The sequence below is a fragment of the Symphalangus syndactylus genome, chromosome 14 (genome assembly GCF_028878055.3).
Source record: "Symphalangus syndactylus isolate Jambi chromosome 14, NHGRI_mSymSyn1-v2.1_pri, whole genome shotgun sequence".
In the NCBI taxonomy this organism is placed as follows: domain Eukaryota; kingdom Metazoa; phylum Chordata; class Mammalia; order Primates; family Hylobatidae; genus Symphalangus; species Symphalangus syndactylus.
In genome coordinates, this window is record NC_072436.2 from 22477845 (window position 1) to 22496491 (window position 18647).

Below are 18647 nucleotides of genomic sequence, written 5' to 3' on the forward strand. Positions count from 1 at the left end.
GGACCCTTTTGCTGCCTTATATGACCTAACTTATTTTCTCCTCACCATAGCCCCATGATGTAGGTGCCATTATTTTCCCATTGCAGAGATGAGCATACTAAGGTCCAGCAAAGTTTAATAACTAGCCCAGTGTCCCAGAGCTAGCAAGTAACAGACCCAGGCAGTCTAGTTCCAGCTCTCATGCTCGGGTTAACCCGTGTGTGCACACCTAGAAGTTTAGATCCAGGAGTCCAAGTACGTGAACAATTATTGTTTGAGCACCTACCATGTGCCAGGCATTGTTTTAGCCACCGAAGACATAAATAAGACAGATAAGGAGGCTCCTGTAAGGAGGTGATATTCCAGTGGGAGAGACAGGCAACAAAGAAGTAAACAAAGATCATTTCAACAGGGATACAGGTCATGGAAACAGAACAAGAGAATGGGTAGGAGACGTGCATGGGCAAGGAAGGCAATGTTGGAGAGAACAGTCAGGAAAGGCCTCTCCAAGGACATGGTATTTGAGTGGAGGCCAGAAGGATGAGAAGGGATCGGCCGCTTGAAGCCTGAGGAGAGAGCTTGCCAATAAGAGGCAACAGCCAGTGCAAAGGCCCTGAGGCAGGGAAAAGCATATGTTCAAAGAACAGAAACACGTGCAATGTGAGGAACATGAGGAGAGGGTTGGAGATGAAGCTGGAGTAGGCGGGATAAGATTGCAGGTACCTGAAACTGCAGCCATCACACATCCCTGGCTGGGTGAGCCTCCTGAACGATGGTTGCATCAACCATTTTGATGACTGACATCTAAATCCCATTTCTGGCTGGGTGCCACCCACGCACTTTGTAATCCCAGCACTTCGGGAGGCCGAGGCAGGTGGATCACCTGAGGTCGAATTCAAGACCAGCCTGGCCAACATGGTGAAATGCTGTCTCTACTAAAGATACAAAAATTAGCCAGGTATGGTGGTGCATGCTTGTAGTCCCAGCTACTCGAGAGGCTAAGGCAGGAGAACCACTTGAACCCAGGAGGCAGAGGTTGCAGTGAGCCAAGATCGTGCCACTGCACTTCAGCCTAGGCAACAGAATAAGACTTCATCTCAAAATAAATAAATAAAATACAATCCCATTTCTCAGGTTGCCTCTTATGCTTGGACAGCACAAAAATCCTTCATTAGCGCCAAAGGGAGAAAAAAATGATGAGATTCCAATCTCCTTTTTTTTTTTTTTTTTTTTTTGAGACAGGGTTTCACTCTGTCACCCAGGCTGGAGTGCAGTGACGCGATCACAGCTCACTATGGCCTCAACCTTCTGGGCTCAAGCGATCATCCTGACTCAGCCTCCGGAGTAGGTAGGATGACACCCAGCTAATTTATTGATTTTTTTGTAGAGATGAAGTCTTGCTGTGTTGCCCAGGCTGCTCTCGAACTCCTGAGCTCAAGCAATCCTTCCGCCTCAATCTCCCAAAGTACTGGAATTACAGATGTGAACCACCACGCCTGGCCTCCTCCTCTTTGACAGCCATATGGCAAAGCTGGCCAAATCTTGATGGATTCTCTTTGCTGATTTCCCAATTCTGCCCAGCCCTGAAAGAATAAGACTCTAGAATGAGGAAATCTGAGTTTGAATATTGGCTTGGCCACTCACCAACTCTGGGCGTGTTACTTAACCTCAATTTCCTCATCTGAGATACAAGAGAAAAGTAGGGTGGTACCAAGAATTAGCCAGGGTAATGCCTAGAGCCTGGCACCTGGCAAGAGCTTGGTAAGGGTTAGTGATTGTTGCAGCTGTTGGCCCCAATGCACAGCCAGCATAGGGATTAACAGGAATTTGTCACTGGAACTCCACCTCATCCTTCCAAGTTTTGTCACTGGACCTTTTATCATGCAGATTAGCCAATTCACACTGACATTACATTTGGACATTTCTAATAACAATAACAAAAATAACCATAGCTAACATAGAACCCTAACTATTGTACGCTAGGCTCTATGCTAACTGATTACAGATTACTTAATTTTTTGTTTTTATTTTTTTTATGAGACACTCTGTTGCCCAGGCTGGAGTACAATGGCATGATCATAGTTCACTGCAGCCTCGAACTCCTGGCATTAAGGGATCTGCGTGCTTCAGCCTCTGGAGTAGCTGGAACCACAGACGTGCGACACCACGCCTGGTTTACGGATTACTTAATTTTTTGTTTTTTGAGATGGAGTCTTGCTCTGTTGCCCAGGCTAGAGTACAATTGCGTAATCTCGGCTCACTGCAACCTCCGCCTCCCGGGTTCAAGTGATTCTCCTGCCTCAGCCTCCCGAGTAGCTGGGATTACAGGCATGCGCCACCACGCCCGGCTACTTTTGTATTTTTGGTAGAGATGGGGTTTCTCCTTGTTGGTCAGGCTGGTCTCAAACTCCTGACCTCAGGTGATCCACCCACCTCGGCCTCCCAAAGTGCTGGGATTACAGGCGTGAGCCACTGTGCCCAGCCCGGATTACTTAATTTAACCCTCACAACATCCTGTGAGGTAGAGGTGCTATCATCGTCCCCACTTACAGAAGAGGAAAGCAAAACTCCAAGGGATGATGCAGCTTGCCTGGGGTCACAAATAGGAAGTGGCAGAGCTGGGATTTGAGCTCAAACTGTCTGGCTCCTGCCCTCTTAAGCATGACATTTAGTCTTCAATGCGACAGATACTGACTGACCACCTACTACATTACAGACTGCGTTAGGAGCGGAGGAAAAAGAGATATGTAGGCCAGGCACAGTGGCTCACGCTTGTAATCCCAGCACTTTGGGAGGCCAAGGCAGGTGGATCACTTGAGGTTAGGAGTTCAAGACCAGCCTGGCCAACATGGCGAAACTCCATCTCTACTAAAAATACAAAAATCAGCCGGGCATGGTGGCAGGTGCCTGTAATTCCAGCTACTCGGGAGGCTGAGGCAGGAGAATCACTTGAACCCAGAGGCGGAGGTTGCAGTGAGCCAAGATTGCACCACTGCACTCCAGCCTGGGCAACAGAGTGAAACTGTCTCAAAAAAAAAAAAAAAAAGAGAGAGAGAATGAGATATGTAATACGGCTAATTGCACCAGACTGAATAGTGTTCCTGTCAATTTCATATCAATCTAGAACCTGTGACGTGACCTTATTTGGAAATAGAGTCTTTGCAGATGTCATCAAGTTAAGATGAGGTCATATTGGAGTAGGGTGGGCCTTCAATCCAATGACTGGTATTTTTATTAGAGGAGGGGAGTCTGCACACTGGCATGAAAGAACACCTTGTAACAACCGAGGCGGAGATCGGAGTCTAAAAGCTCAGAATGCGAAGAATTCCAGCAGGCACCAGAATCCAGGAGGGAGGCAAGGAATGGATTCTCTGTCAGAGCCTTTAGTCGTAACCTTGATTTTGGACTTCTGGCTCTCTGAACTGTGAAAGGACAAAGTAATGTTTTCTTGTTTTTGTTTTTGTTTTTTGTGAGATGGAGTCTCGCTCTGTCACCCAGGCTGGAGTGTAGTGGCGCAATCTCGGCTCACTGCAATCTCCGCCTCCCGGGTTCACGCCATTCTCCTGCCTCAGCCTCCTGAGTAGCTGGGACTACAAGCACCTGCCACCATGCCCGGCTAATTTTTTGTATTTTTAGTAGTGACAGGTTTCACCATGTTAGCCAGGATGGTCTCAATCTCCTGACCTCATGATCCACCCGCCTCGGCCTCCCAAAGTGCTGGGATTACAGGTGTAAGCCACTGCGCCCGGCCAGGGCAAAGTAACGTTTTAAGCTGTCCAGTTTGGAGTAATTTGTTCCAGCAGTCCTAGAAAATTCACGCACGAATAAAAAGGAGCCAATAGAACCGGGCGTGGTGGCTTGAGCGTGCAGTCCCAGCTAGTAACTCCAGACCCTGTTGGGCAATAACAGTTTGTGTCTGAAAGTCATGGTTCCCCACTGGCCATGAGTAGGCAGTGGGAGAAACCAGTGATGAATCAGTTCATGGCCTCACAGGAAGCCCGACTTTCCTGTCAACAAAGAAGAATGAAAAGCCGTGGACCTCAGGCCAGAGGGCTATCCACCTGGCCACTGTCACAAGGCTCAGATGGAAAGAAACACTTTCATAAGGGGGTGGGGAGAAGGAGAGCCCAACAAACCACATTTGGCATCTGACCCCTGAGTCGCCCTTTCTGCTCAAGATGAGTGTGACAGTAGAGACAGCACACGAGAAAAAAAAAAATGTGTAGGCCTCGCAAATCTCAGCTTAAATAATGGGACTAATATTTCCCCACTAACCTGCTAGACACTGAAAGCAGAAGTTCCTAAGCATTTGGCAACCCAGGCCCTTTTAAGAATCTGGTAAATGCTCATGAGTGGATGAACTCTCTCCCCAGAAAAATGTTCCTACATGCAAAATTTGGGGTGACATTCCAGGGCATCTTGAGCTCCTAGAGCCCATTTATTGATGAACAAATATTTATTAGTTGTCCACTACATACCAGGCACTGTGCTACATGCTAGGAATATAAACAGGAAAGAATAGATGAGGCATTTTTCTTCCTGAAGTCCAGAGCTAGGAGGGAGGTGTGTAAGTTTTCTGTGGCTGCCATAACAAATTACCACAAGCTATGTGGCTTAAAACAACAGTACAGGCCAGGCGTGGTGGCTCAGACCCGTAATCGCAGCAGTTTGGGAGGCCGAGGCGAGTGGATCACTTGAGGTCAGGGGTTCGAGACTAGCCTGGCCAACATGGTGAAACCCCATCTCTACAAAAATACAAAAATTAGCCAGGCATGGCAGCAGATGCCTGTAATGCCAGCTACTCGGGGGGCTGAGGCTGGAGAATCGTTTGAACCTGGGAGGTGGAGGTTGCAGTGAGCCAAGATCACACTACTGCACTCCAACCTGGGTGACAGAGCAAGACTCCATCTAAAAAAAAAAAAAAAAATTACAGTACAGGAGGCTAAAAGTCTGAAATTAAGATGTTGGCCGGGCTGGTACCTTCTGGAGGCTCTGAGGGAGAATCTGGTCCATGCCTCCCTCCTGGTTCTGGTGGTTGCCAGCGGTCCTTGGTGTTCCTGGCTTGTAGAGGCATGGCTCCAATCTCTGCCTCCATCTTCACGTCACCGTCTCTCTCTGTGTGTCTCTGTGTCTTCTCCTCTTCTTATAAGGAAACGTCACTGGATTTAGGACCCACCCTAAATCGATTCTGAGATTATCGAGAGCCTTAACCAGTAACATTTGCAAAGACCCTATTTCCAAATAAGGTCACATTCTGAGGTTCTGGATGGACATGAATTTAGGGAGGATGCTATTCAACCCAACGTAGTGGTCAGATGATTGAACAGCCACCACGGAAAGCATCAAGGACCATCACAGAACACCCAAGGCATCCACGAAAGCTTTCCTGAGGCCCTCATGTACAACCGAGACCTAAGTAGTAAGTAGAAACTAATTAAACAGGGGAAGTGGAGAGTGCACCAGGATGAACCCATCACACAGATGATGGGAGGGCTCACCCAAAGAACACTGCAAGAGAGAAGAGCAGAGAAGAAACCAGTTTGGGGTTGTGTTGGTTTTGTTTGTTTGTTTTGAGACAGAGTGTCGCTCTGTTGCCCAGGCTGGAGTGCAGCAATGCAATCTCAGCTCACTGCAACCTCCACCTCCCAGGTTCAAGCGATTCTCCCGTGCGCTACCACATCCGGTTAATTTTTGTATCTTCAGTAGAGATGGGGTTTCACCATGTTGGCCAGACTGGTCCTGAACTCCTGTCCTCAAGTGATGTGCCCACCTTGGCCTCCCAAAGTGCTGGGATTACAGGCATGAGCCACCGCACTCAGCCAAACACCAGTTTGTTAGCTGTGGTATGGGGATTGGGTTTTATCCTTAGGGCTAAAAAATGTCTTTGAAGGACTGGAAGCAGAAGAGTGTTTCTACAAAGTTCACCTTGATGGAGGTGAGGAAGAACTGGAGTGGGTGAGACCAGATGCAGAAACCGCCACCCACCAAGGGCGCGTATCTCAGGAAAAGCATCAAGCTCTAGGATGCAAGTGGCCAAAACTCTGTGGAGATGCCCTATGCGTCATCCTAAGCAGTGAGCTGAAATGACTCCCCTCCGAACCACATGGAGGAGTTTCGCCCAGTGCAGACAGGATCCGAGCTGGACAATCAGACCAACGTTAGCCCAAGAAGAAAATCCTGAAGTCTGAAAGCTCTAACGCTGGTTCTCCATCTAAGTAGGAAAAGGAGCTGGGCGTTCTAACAAAAATCTGCAATAGCTGTTTTCTAAACACTTTGACTCATCGGATGCATAGGCTCCTCTTTTGTGGTCCCTTAGAGTTCAGTATGCCTTAATCGTAAGCCATGCCTTTCATAAGTGAGTCATGTCTCTCACACCTCACAGACTCTCTTTTGCTCTTCAAAAGCCATCTCCTCCCTTGAAACCCCAGGTTGGGTTCCACACCCTCGCCTCTGTTCTCCAAAAACTCTGGATGTTGGGGCTGGGTGCAGTGGCTCACAATTGTAATCCCAGCATTTTGGGAGGCCGAGGCGGGCGGGTCACCTGAGGTTGGGAGTTTGAGACCAGACTAACCAACATGGAGAAACCCCATCTCTGGGGTTTCTCCCCAGGTGGCACGCACCTGTAATCCCAGCTACTCGGGAGGCTGAGGCAGGAGAATTGCTTGAACCCGGGAGATGGAGGTTGCGGTGAGCCGAGATCATGCCACTGCACTCCAGCCTGGGCAAAAAGAATGAAACTCTGTCTCAAAAAAACAAACAAACAAACAAACAAAAACCTCTGGAGGGCTCAGAAGCTATTTGCTTATAATTCTTATTTCCCTTTCTTTATTTACTTTTTTTTTTTTTTGAGACAGAGTCTCGCTCTTATTGCCCAGGATGGAGTGCAGTGGTGTGACCTCAGCTCACTGCAACCTCCACCTCCCAGGTTCAAGTGATTCTTCTGCCTCAGCCTCGCGAGTAGCTGGGGTCACAGGTGCCTGCCACCTCGCCCGGCTAATTTTTGTATTTTTAGTAGAGAGAGGGTTTCGGCATGTTGGCTAGGCTAGTCTCAAACTCTTGACCTCAGGTGATCCACCTGCCTCAGCCTCCCAAAGTGCTACAGGCGTGAGCCACCGCGCCCAGCCTATTTACTTATTTTTTAAGAGACAGAGTCTTGCTCTGTGACCCACACTGGAGTGCAGTGGCACAATCATAGCTCACTGCAACCTTGAACTCCTGGGCTCCAGTGATCCTCCCACTTCAGCCTCCCGAGTAGCTGGGACCACAGGAGTGTGCCATCACCGCTGGCTAATTTGCTTTTATTTTTTTGTAGAAGTGGGATCTTGCCAGGTTGCCCAAGCTGGTCCCAAAATCATGGGCTCAGGTGAACCTCCCGCCTGAGTCTCCCAAAGCATTGGAATTACAGCCATGAGCCATTGCACCCAGCCCCTTACTTTCCTTTTAACCTGTCTCCTCCACCAGACAATGAATAACTTGAGAACAAAAATGTTTTATCTTGTTCACCTCTGTATTCCTAGCTCCTAACACATAATGAATGTTACTAGATGGATGGATGGGTGCTAGATGGCTGGATTTCTTCACAATGCTATGCTGGGTTCAAACCAAATTAATTAATAAGTTAATTAAATCAGCATGGGTCCACCAATGACTCTTTAAGTGCTTTGCACGGCCCCTTCCCCTCTCAAGAACGGGAGTAAGACATCCAAAGACAGGCTGGCCTGGCATCTCAAGACTCACCTCATTCCCTCCGAAGCCATCTTATCAAGGTTGGCAGTGTCCTTTGTTTCTGCCCAGTTTGCTCCCAGGTCACCCCACCCCATGTCATCAGCCAAAATAATCACAAAGTTTGGCTTCTGGCCTCTTGTTTTCCCACTGATGCAAAAATCCACGAGAGGATAAAGAAATCCTGAGAAACTCACTCCCGCCAACAAAACCTTTAGAAAAAGCCAGCCCATGGTGGTTAAGGCAGGATTCTGATTGTCTGGAGTGACGGCAGCCACCACTAGAGACTTTTCTGAGAGCTTCCTTTCTGCTCACTTTCAAAGCAGGAAGTCTCTAGGGAGCAGGGGTGGAGTCTGCAAGAAGATGCTGGTGGCAGCGGTGATGGCAGTGATAACGGCTAGAGGAATGTTGGGGGCTATAGAAATGAGGCCCCCATCTGGAATCCTAATTCAAAAGAATCAGGAAATTTGCAATCCCTAATTTGGCTTGATCTTCTATGGTCAGTGTTTCCTCACCGCAGCTCAGTAAAATGACTGGTCGTGTTCAATAATTAGACATCAATGTCGACAACTGCTCTTTGGCCACTAAGAAAGTGACCCGTCTGTATTCAGGGCCTCAGAGCCACAGCACAGGCCTTACATCTGTTTGGCTGCTTGGGACTCCATCTGGTGACTACAGGATGAGTTCTTGCATCTGCAGAACACCTGGACGTTCTAGAAGCCGCAGTCAGCCCCGAATAAGTGAGTTCCAGATGGTAGAGGGCTTCATGTTTCCGTAAGGTTTCCTGAAAGAACAAAAATTGACAAGAAAACAGTTAAAACTGCCAGTGCAGCTGTGTTTTACTCAGTAGCTTAGGAAATAATCACTTTTCCATGCCAACAGATGTTTTTATTCAAATATTTAACTGGTTCATCAGTTTCTCCACCTGAAAAATAGTGATGATAATAATATTTGCAATGGACCTATAGTGACAGGGTTGGAAGTAACATTAGAGATGATCTCTGCCAACCCACTCACTGTATAGATGAGGATATTGAGGCCCAGTGTTCTGGGTGGGACCAGAACCAGCCCCCAATGCTGCTAAATCCCACTGTGCCACTGAGAATTCCAGAAGGAGAGGTGAGATCCTTATTACCAAGACATGGTTATTTGTAACAGTCATGCTGTAACCTAATGTTTCTACATTAAAAAAAAAATTTTGGAGATAGGGTCTTGCTATGTTGCCTAGGCCAGTCTTGAACTCCTGGCTCAAGTGATCCTCTTGCCTCAACCTTCCACATAGCTGGGATTACAGGCATGTGCCACTATGCCCAGCTAAAATTCTATTTTTTTGAGGCTGAGTCTCACTCTATCACCCAGGCTGGAGTGCAATGGCACAATCACGGCTCACTGAAACCTCCGCCTCCCAGGTTCAAGAAATTCTCGCTGGGAGCAGTGGTTCTCACCTGTAATCCCAGCACTTTGCGAGGCCGAGGCGGGCGGATCACCTGAGGTTGGGAGTTTGAGACCAGCCTGACCAACATGGAGAAACCCCAGCTCCACTAAAAATACAAAATGAGCCGGGCATGGTGGCGAATGCCTGTAATCCCCGCTACTCGGGAGGCTGAGGCAAGAGAATCGCTTGAACCCAGGAGGCGGAGATTGTGGTGAGCCGAGATCACACCACTGTACTCCAGCCTGGGCAACAAGAACAAAACTCCATCTCAAAAAAAAAAGCAAAAAAAACAAAAAAAGAAAAAAGAAATTCTCATGCCTCAGCCTCCTAGTAGCTGGGATTACAGGTGCCCACCAACACACCCCAGCTAATTTTTGTATTTTTGGTAGAAACGGGGTTTCACCATGTTGGCCAGGCTGGTCTCGAACTCCTGACCTCTCAAGTGATCTGCCCACCTTGGCCTCCTTAAGTGCTGGGATTACAGGCGTGAGCCACCACACTGAGGCCCAGCCAAAATTCTTGACAGAAGTTAATCTGGGGAAAAAGGAAATGGTTTTAAAAAGTTAATAATAGAATCTAGGTAGAGGATATATGGGTGCTTACTATAGAACTCTTTTAATTTTGCTGTATGTTTGTAATTTTCATAATAAAATGTTAGAAAAATTTTCAAAAAATTTTTTTCATGGAAATGTGTCCCTTTGCATCCTAGTCATGTAATTTTAATAAGAAAATCTAAAGACATGTTCAACCAGTGGTGCATCTTACATGTGAAGGTACATATGAATCTGCTGTGGATTTTCTGTTGATTAAACCGCAGATTCAGTAGGTAAGGCTGGGCCTGGGATCTGTATTTCCTTTTTTTTTTTTTGAGATGGAGTCTCACTCTGTCCCCCAGGTTGGAGAGCAGTGGCGCGATCTTGGCTCACTGCAAGCTCCGCCTCCCGGGTTCACGCCATTCTCCTGCCTCAGCCTCCCGAGTAGCTGGGACTACAGGCGCCCACCACCACACCCGGCTAATTTTTTGTATTTTTAGTAGAGACGGGGTTTCACCATGTTAGCCAGGATGGTCTCGATCTCCTGACCTTGTGATCCGCCTGCCTTGGCCTCCCAAACGGCTGGGATTACAGGCGTGAGCCACCACACTCGGCCAGGATCTGTATTTCTAACAAGCCCATGTGAGGCCTGTACTGCTCATCTTTGGATCACACTTTAAGCAGCAAAGGTGCTGGAAAACAAAAACATCATAAGTCTAATGCAAGAAGAAAAAGGAAACTGCTTAATCTAACTGATGACTCAACTTCAGCAGACAAACAAAGGCGACAAATCAGATTGAGTTTTGAAAGACGGGAATTGAAGGCTATACTTTAAGCTGCAGGCTGCAAATGGAGCCAAGGATAAAACTAGATTAGCTCTAGTTCACTTAAAAGCCCTAAATTTGCAAGTTTATTTTATTTATGTATTTATTTATTTTTAAAGAGACAGATACCAGCTCACCGTAGTCTCAAACTCCTGGGTTCAAACGATCCTTCTGCCTCAGCCTCCCGGGTAGCTAGAACTACAAGTGTATGCCACCACGCCCAGCTAATTTTTTTTATTTTTTGTACAAATTGGATCTCACTATATTGCCCAGGCCACTCTGGAACTCCTGGGCTCAAGTGATCCTCCCACCTCAACCTCTCAAAGTGCTGGGATTACATGCGTGAGCCACCATATCCAGCCAATTTGCAAGTTTAATAAGGAGGAACAGAGTTGAAATTGTGGACCAAATAAAAATTTCAGTTGGCCGGGCATGGTGGCTCATTCCTGTAATCCCAATACTTTGGGAGGCCGAGGCAGAAGGATTACTTGAGGCCAGGGGTTCAAGATCAGCCTGGCCAACAGAGTGGGACCTTATCTCTATTTTTTTAATCTAAAATTAATGACAACAACAACAAAGCTTCAGTTGAACATCCAATGTACGGAGCAGATTAAAGGAGAACCACTGTGTAAAAAAGATAGGCCTGGGATTATGACAGATACTTTTTCCAGTTGTACATCCTTGCCAGCCAACCCAATTGATCAATCCACATGGATGGGGGTGGTTAGAGGTATGTAAATTTTGGAAGACCGGGATAAAAACCAAAAGAATGGGCAAATACGTACTTAATCAAACTAAAAGGAAATCCAAGTAAACAGTCATGTCATCTGGAGGCCAATGAATCAATTGTTCAGAAATGCAAATTCTTCTGTTTCCCAAAAGGAGATGTATTATCTCAAACTCAATTAGACTCAATTGGTATTTGTTGATCTTGATACTCCAAAGACATCTCCCTTTTCAGGAGAAACAGCCTCAGCACAAGGAGGGTGGTTAACAAACACCTGTGGACCTGCTGCTTGATTCCGAGATCATTCTACTGGCTTCTGACCATGTGCAACAGACACAGGAGACTTTTTCTCTTAAAGCTTCTTAGCTTGGAACACTAGAGCGGCCTCATGCCTGGTCAATAATCCATTTCAGAATGGATCCAATGTATAAGACTTCAGGGAAAAAAAATTCAGTTAAGAAAGAAGCTAAAATTAAGGTGGGAATATAAATAAACAGATTGTGCTTCTTCAGTGTTCCATGATGAAACATTCCATTGAGGATTTTCAAAGGGAATCATTACTTAAAATGTTCATAGAATGGAAATAAGTGAATCTAGCCAGCACACCATTGCATTACTCTTCATACCCACACCTCCAGGGAGACATTTAATCCTTTCCCCATTTTTGTTAACTAAATGGAAAAGGCAGACCAGACACTCAAAGAATGGATGCCCAGGTACAGACTTTGATCAAGATCTAAGCTCAAACGTTGAGCTCAAGTGCTATAAAGAAAATGGGGCTGGGCGCGGTGGTTCATGCCTGTAATCCCAGCACTTTGGGAGGCCGAGGCAGGCGGATCACCTGAGGTCAGGAGTTCAAGACCAGCCTGGCCAACATGGTGAGGCCCCATCTGTACTAAAAATACAAAAAATTAGCCAGGCATAGTGGCGTGCACCTGTAGTCCCAGCTACTTGGGAGGCTGAGGCAGGAGAATCGCTTGAACCTGGGAGGTGGGGGTTGCAGTGAGCTGAGATTGTGCCACTGCACTCCAGTCTGGGCGACAGAGTGAGACTCCATCTCAAAACAAAACAAAACAAAACAGAAATATAAGAAAAATGGTTCCATAGCCAGACTCAGTGGCTCATGCCTGTAATCCCAGCACTTTGGGAGGCAAGATGGGATGACTGCTTGAGCCTGAGAGTTGGAGACCAGCCTGGGCAAGATGGCAAGACCCGATCTCTACAAAAAAATTAAAAAATTAGCCAGGCATGGTGGTGTATAGCTACAATCCCGGATACTCAGGAAACTGAGGTGGAAGGACCACTGGAGCCCAGGAGTTCACAGCTGTGGCGAGCTATGATGGTGCCATTGTACTCCAGCCTGGGCGACAGGGCAAGATCCTGTCTCTGAAAACAATACCTCCAAACATACAGCTATATAAGCCAAGCATTTGATTGCATCTAGCCCTTAGAACAAAAGAATAAGAGAAAATGGCCTTACTTGCTACCCTCAGATGTTATCTGATGTTATTTTGCCAGCTTTTTCTTTCTCCATCACTCTCAGAAAGGAGAGTAGACCCAGGGAAGGAGCACTCCTGGCTATAAAGAAAGGCAGAGTCTTTGGCAAATACAGCATTCACCCCTCCTTCCACTGGGGCAGAAGGTACTCGGCCATGTCAGTCAACAAATCCCACAACGAAGGCCCATCTGCTCCATCAGAGCACAACTGACTGTGAAACATCCTTGTTGACACAAGCATAAACAATTTCCCACGTCTCATGCTCCCCAAGCAGGAGCAGAGTGAACTTTAGTTGGCAATCAGCTTTACCCATGATTCCTGTTCTTCTCCACGACCCCCATTTTAAAGCAGGGCTGCTAAGTGTGCTCAAGTTTGACCTCCCTTCAGTTTCCAGGCTTGCTTAGGGCTAAAGGTACTGATAAACAGCCAAATGACCCAGAGGCAGGCTGTGGGCCAGAAGCACTGAGAAGCGAATGGAATGCAGCAACCTGAAGATCTGCTGAGCAGTGTCTGAAAACACAGAGCTGAAGTCCTTGGGCTTCCTGAGCCACTCACTTCATCACCTGACCCTCGTTTCCCATGGGCCTCCCTGTGGCCAAGCATCCTCCTAGAGAACCTTGAAAACAGCTGAAATAACAAGAAGGTCGGGCAGACCTTTCTGGCAGAGGGTTCTGTTGGTTTTCCAGAGACAAAAGCATCTGATGAGCTGAGGCCAAAAAAGACAAAAGAGCAGGGGGGAGCGGGTCTCTGGGATGTGGAGTCCTGTTGTTTTACTCCCCACATCAGAACATGGTCTGTGTGCTGGCTGGGGGCCAGGAGCCATCGGGGGCTGTCAGAAGGGGCCTTGGGCATCAGCTGCTCACGTGTTGTCTGAAGCAACTCCCCAATGCATTCTGTCATTTGTCCACGAAATTTGTACTGACTGACAGGTTTTAAACCAGGTACAGTGCATACAGCTGTGAATGAAAGAGACAAAAGTCCCTGCCCTCACACCACTTACTTTTTTGACAATGAGGGGAGAAATGAAATCAATAAAATATAAATAGCATGAAGAACATCAAAGAAGGAGCTCAGGCATGGGATGGAGGCTGCAAAGTTAAAGGGGGTGGTCTGGGACAATCTCATTGAGAAAATGCAATTTGGATAAGGATCTGTATGAGGTCAGGGAGGAAGCTATGCAGCCATCAGGAAGCCATGCAGGAAAGGCAGAGAAACTGGGAAAGGCTGAGGTCTGGCACAAGCAAGGAGCAGCAAAGAAGCCACTGCAGAAGCAATGGAGAGAGGAAGGGCAGGGATTAGAGTCAGAGAGGAAAGAAAGGCTTTTGCTGTGAGAGATGGGAAGCCAGAGGGATTGAGCAAGAGCAGCAGGCTCTGGTTTACATTGTAACAGAATCCCTGCCCTGTTGAGAATACACAAATGCCCTGCAGGGCAGCAGATGAAAGAAGCAGCTGAGTTAGGAGTCCCTTGCAAAGGTCCAGGTGAGTTCAGGTGAGAGACAGTGCTAGAGCAAGACAAGCAAAATGCCTAGGGCACAAAATGTCAGGAGGTGGCCCTTCTGCTCAAGTAGCCACCCTGTACTCGCACGACCTGGGCAGTGAGCACTTCCTTACATGTTGCCTCACCCTAGTCCATCCAGGTGAAAAGGAAAACCCAGTTACCACAATACCCAGGACAAAGGGTTATTTATTATCTACATGTAATAAACATCCTTGTGTCCCAGGCTTTTGCCCATAGACCCCAATATGTAATTTTGAGGCTAGCCCAACTTGGAAAGACTGCTTTCTCAGAGTGTAGGGGCCAAGGGGTAGTAGTCTAAGCTCAAAAGAAGATGCAAAAGACATCTTTGAATGCCTCTATCCAGCCTGGGAGAGCAATTTCACTTAGATAATTAAAATGCTTTTTTTTTTTTTGAGACGGAGTCTCACTCTGTCACTCAGGCTGGAGTGCAGTGGTGCAATCTCGGCTCACTGCAAGCTCCGCCTTCCAGGTTCACGCCATTCTCCTGCCTCAGCCTCCTGAGTAGCTGGGACTACAGGCGCCCGCCACTACGCCCAGCTAATTTTTTGTATTTTTAGTAGAGACGGGGTTTCAACGTGTTAGCCAGGATGGTCTCGATCTCCTGACCTCATGATCTACCCACCTCGGCCTCCCAAAGTGGCTTTTTTTTTTTTTTTTAAAGCTTGGAGACCTCATGCCAGACACTGTTTCAGGCAATATCATTTCTATGAACCCAACGATGCCAGGAAACCCATCCACAGGGGGCATATTACATCCTGCCTAGTTTTAGGTTCGAACCACCTGCTGAGACTGTCACAGAAGAAAGCCATGTTGCAGGAGCCAATTTGAGAGAGCTTAGGTGGCATCACACCATGCATCTAAAAACCCAGTAGCCCTGCAGAAATTATATCTGTGTCCTCGCTCACAGAGCAGAGAAAGGAGATGGACCTCTGAATAACATCTTTCCTCTAAAAGTCTATCCTCCACTTGAGAAGAAAAATCCTGAGGGGTGTGATCAAGAAGAAAGCTGTCTGAAATTCGCTCCCTGGAAGCCTGTTTGCCACATTTTCAAGAACTTTTTACAAAGCGGTATTTTCTTATCACTTACTAAACATTTTATTATGGAAGTTGTCAAACACACAAAAGTTGAGAAACTCACATATACTTACCCAACATCTCAATTCAACAATTATCAACATATGCTCATGCTGACTCTCTCCTTCAATTTCCCTTTGCCTCCCTCTCCACATATGCTGGATTATTTTGAAATAAGCCCCAGGCCAGGCATGGTGGGCCACATGTGTAATCCCAGCGCTTTGGGAGGCTGAGGCAGGAGTGAGATCACCTGCGGCCAGGGGTCAGAGGCCAGCCTGGGCAACACAGCGAGACCCCAACTCTCTGCAACAACAAAATAGCTGCATATGGTGGCATGTGCCTGTAGTCCCAGCTGCTAGGGAGGCTGAAGTGGGAAGATGGCTGGAGCTCAGGAATTCAAGGCTGCAAGTGAGCTGTGATCATGTCATTGCACTCCAGCCTGGGCAACAGAGCAAGACCCTGTCTCTTAGAAAAAAAAAAAAAAAGCAATCCCAGATATCATATAATTTTATCCAAAAGTATTTTGGTACGATTCTCTAAAAGTTAATTCTTACTATATAACTACAATTCCATAACACCCTCCTTTTAAAAATTAACAATTGGTTAGTAACATCAAAAATCCAATCAGAGTTCAAATGTCCTCCATTGTCTCATCGGTATTTTTTTTTAACAGTTGGTTTGTTCTAATCAGTATCCAGACAAGGTTCACAACACTTTGCACTTGGTTCATGTGTCTCTTTTCTTTTCATTTATGGCTCCCCTCCTCCTTTCTCTGCATACATTTGTGAATAAATTATGGTGTTTGCCCTGTAACATTTCTCAAATTTTGGATTTAGCTGATTGCATCCTCTATTGAAATCTTCCCTGGACCCGTTTTCCCGTAAACTGGCTTGTAGATCTAGGATGAGATCCAACCCAGGTTCAATTTTTTTTTGGCAAGCCCACCTTATGCATCATATCTTTCCCCTTGTCATGTTCAGCCTGATCGGTGGTTTACGTGTCAAAGTTCCATTTTTTTCAGCTGGGCGCGGTGGCTCATGCCTGTAATCCCAGCACTTTGGGAGGCCGAGGTGGGCGGATCACCTGAGGTCAGGAGTTCGAGATCTGCCTGGTCAACATGGTGAAACCCCATCTCTACTAAAAATATAAAAATTAGCCGGGCGTGGTGGTGGGTGCCTATAATCCCGGCTACTCGGGAGGCTGAGGCAGGAGAATTGCTTGAACCCAGGAGACGGAGGTTGCAGTGAGCCAACATGGTGCCACTGCACTCCAGTCTGGGCGACAGAGTGAGACGCTGTCTCAAAAAAAAAAAAAAGTTCAATTTTTTTCCCTTTGTCATTTTTGCATGAGAATAGGAAACTTTCTCTTAAGAAAAACAGTGCTTTGTACTATCTTTTCTATTTTTGTAGATTTATCCTTGCCCTGGATCCATTCCACTTCCTCAATGAAATATGTTTTTATAAACTAAAAGTCTGTGTGTCCCCAAAATTTGTATGTTGAAGCCCTAAGTCTCAGTGTGACGATATTTGAAGATAGGCCTTTGGAGGGTGATAAGGCTTAGATGAGGTCATGAGGTGATGGGATTAGTGCCTTTACAAGAAGAAACATCAGAGAACTTGTTTGCTCACTCTCTCTGCCATGTGAGGACACAGCAAGAAGGTGGCTGTCTGCAGGCCAGGAAGGGAGCCCTCACCAGGAACCAAATTGGCCAGCCTCCAGAACTGTAAACAATAAATTTCTGTTTGGGCTGTATTTTTGTAAATTTGTGTTGTTAGTCTACAGTAGTTTTCTTTTTTTTTTTTTTGAGACAGGATCCTGCTCTGTCACCCAGGCTGGAGGGCAGTAGAGCAATCTCAGCTCACTGCAACCTCCACCTCCTGGGTTCAAGTGATTCTCATGCCTCAGCCTCCCAAGCAGCTGGGACTACAGATGCACACCACCATGCCCAGCTAACTTTTGTATTTTTAGTAGAGACAGGGTTTCACCAGACTGGTCCTGAACTCCTGACCTCAAAGTGATCCACCCACCTCACCCTCCCAAAGTGCTGGGATTACAGACGTGGGGCACCAAGCCCAGCCTAGTCCATGGTATTTTATTATGGCATCCTGAGCACCCCAAGACAGATTCCCCTAAAGTTTTACCTGGGAATCTCTGAAGCTAAGGCTCAGGTAGGGGCAGAAATAGGGGTAAGACCCAAATTTAGGAAAAAAACAATTTAGTGAAGCAGTTACTTAGCAAATTTGCCTTTTGGGGAATTGACTTTTGAGATGTGTTGTCTTATTTCCAGAGGAGTATGTATCCAAGATTCAGCAGTGATTTGCTAGCTGTGTGACCATGGATATGTTACAGAATCTCTTTGTGTTTCAGTTTCCTCCCTTACCTGAAAAATGGAGTTTTGGCCTGGAATTAGATATCGGGAAAAAAAAAAAAAAAAGAGTCACAGTAAATTTTCTCAACCCCAAACACAATGTGAGAATGAAATAATCCAACCCAAGTTCTCAGGAAGTGCTAAGAAATATTGGCTACTGTTAGTCCATCTCTTGATTGTTTTGAGGATAAAGGGATAATAAATATGAGAACACACTAAAAATGTGCTATGCAAGCCAAAGCATTACTAACATTAAAATAAAACATAATGGCCGGGCACAGTGGCTCACGCCTGTAATCCCAACACTCTGGGATGCCAAGACAGGAGGATCACCTGACCCCAGGAGTTCCAGACCAACCTGGGCAACACAGCAAGACCCCATCTCTATTAGAAAAAAAAATTTTCAATTTTAAAAAAAGATAAAAACATAACTATTCTGAGTATAGATGGCAAAATCCAGACTCCCTGCAGCTACTGGCTGAACCTGCCAGAATTGTTTGTTAAGCAAGCTCTGATGCTGGTTTCTGAACCTAGAGAAGACAGAAGCTACAAACACGCCACCATAGTCACAAACAAGGCAAAGAGGAAATAAAGAGTAATTTCAGTTTGCATTTTCAACATTCCAAACTATGGCTCTTTGTTACACAATCCCATGACTATCTGTGCCATCTTGGCTAAACCTGAGCCAGGTCCCTTCAGCTAAGCAGACTCTAATAATAGCTGGCATTCTTGGAGTATGCTGCCTTCCAGCAAATCTGGTTTCGGACAATTTAACAATATGAGGTCAAGATGTAGGGTGCGTGTGAGGGGAATCTCCCCTTTGTTGATGTTAATTGAAAATGGAAGTTACATTTCCATATCAGAAACATTTCAAAAGAACTCTTTGTCCAGGATGCTTGGCTAGCTAGGTGCTCAAGCAAGAAAGATCCACAACTCCAGGGCGGAAAACTCTGTAAAGGCAGGGATAT

General features: G+C 46.4%; 2 protein-coding genes across 12 annotated transcripts in view; one reads left to right on the plus strand and one right to left on the minus strand.

Annotated features, from left to right (window-relative positions):
- ARSG (arylsulfatase G) overlaps positions 1 to 18647 on the minus strand; it is a 176380-nt gene that overhangs the window by 119186 nt on the left and 38547 nt on the right. For 8 of the 11 annotated variants that reach the window (XM_055243908.2, XM_063617509.1, XM_063617505.1 and 5 more), the window contains one exon: positions 7717 to 8485. In XM_055243908.2, the coding sequence (XP_055099883.1) occupies positions 7717 to 7934 (218 nt within the window). In that variant the 5' untranslated portion in view covers positions 7935 to 8485. Of the gene's footprint in view, positions 1 to 7716; positions 8486 to 10218; positions 10362 to 12700; positions 12781 to 18647 lie in introns of those variants that run through there. The other 3 variants (XM_063617504.1, XM_063617507.1, XM_063617508.1) reach the window with 2 other exon arrangements.
- The window catches only part of SLC16A6 (solute carrier family 16 member 6), a 47958-nt gene continuing 30536 nt past the window's right edge, over positions 1226 to 18647 (plus strand). The window contains exon 1 of the mRNA XM_063617502.1: positions 1226 to 1327. The gene's annotated coding sequence lies outside the window, so the exon portion shown is untranslated. The remainder of the gene's footprint in view (positions 1328 to 18647) is intronic.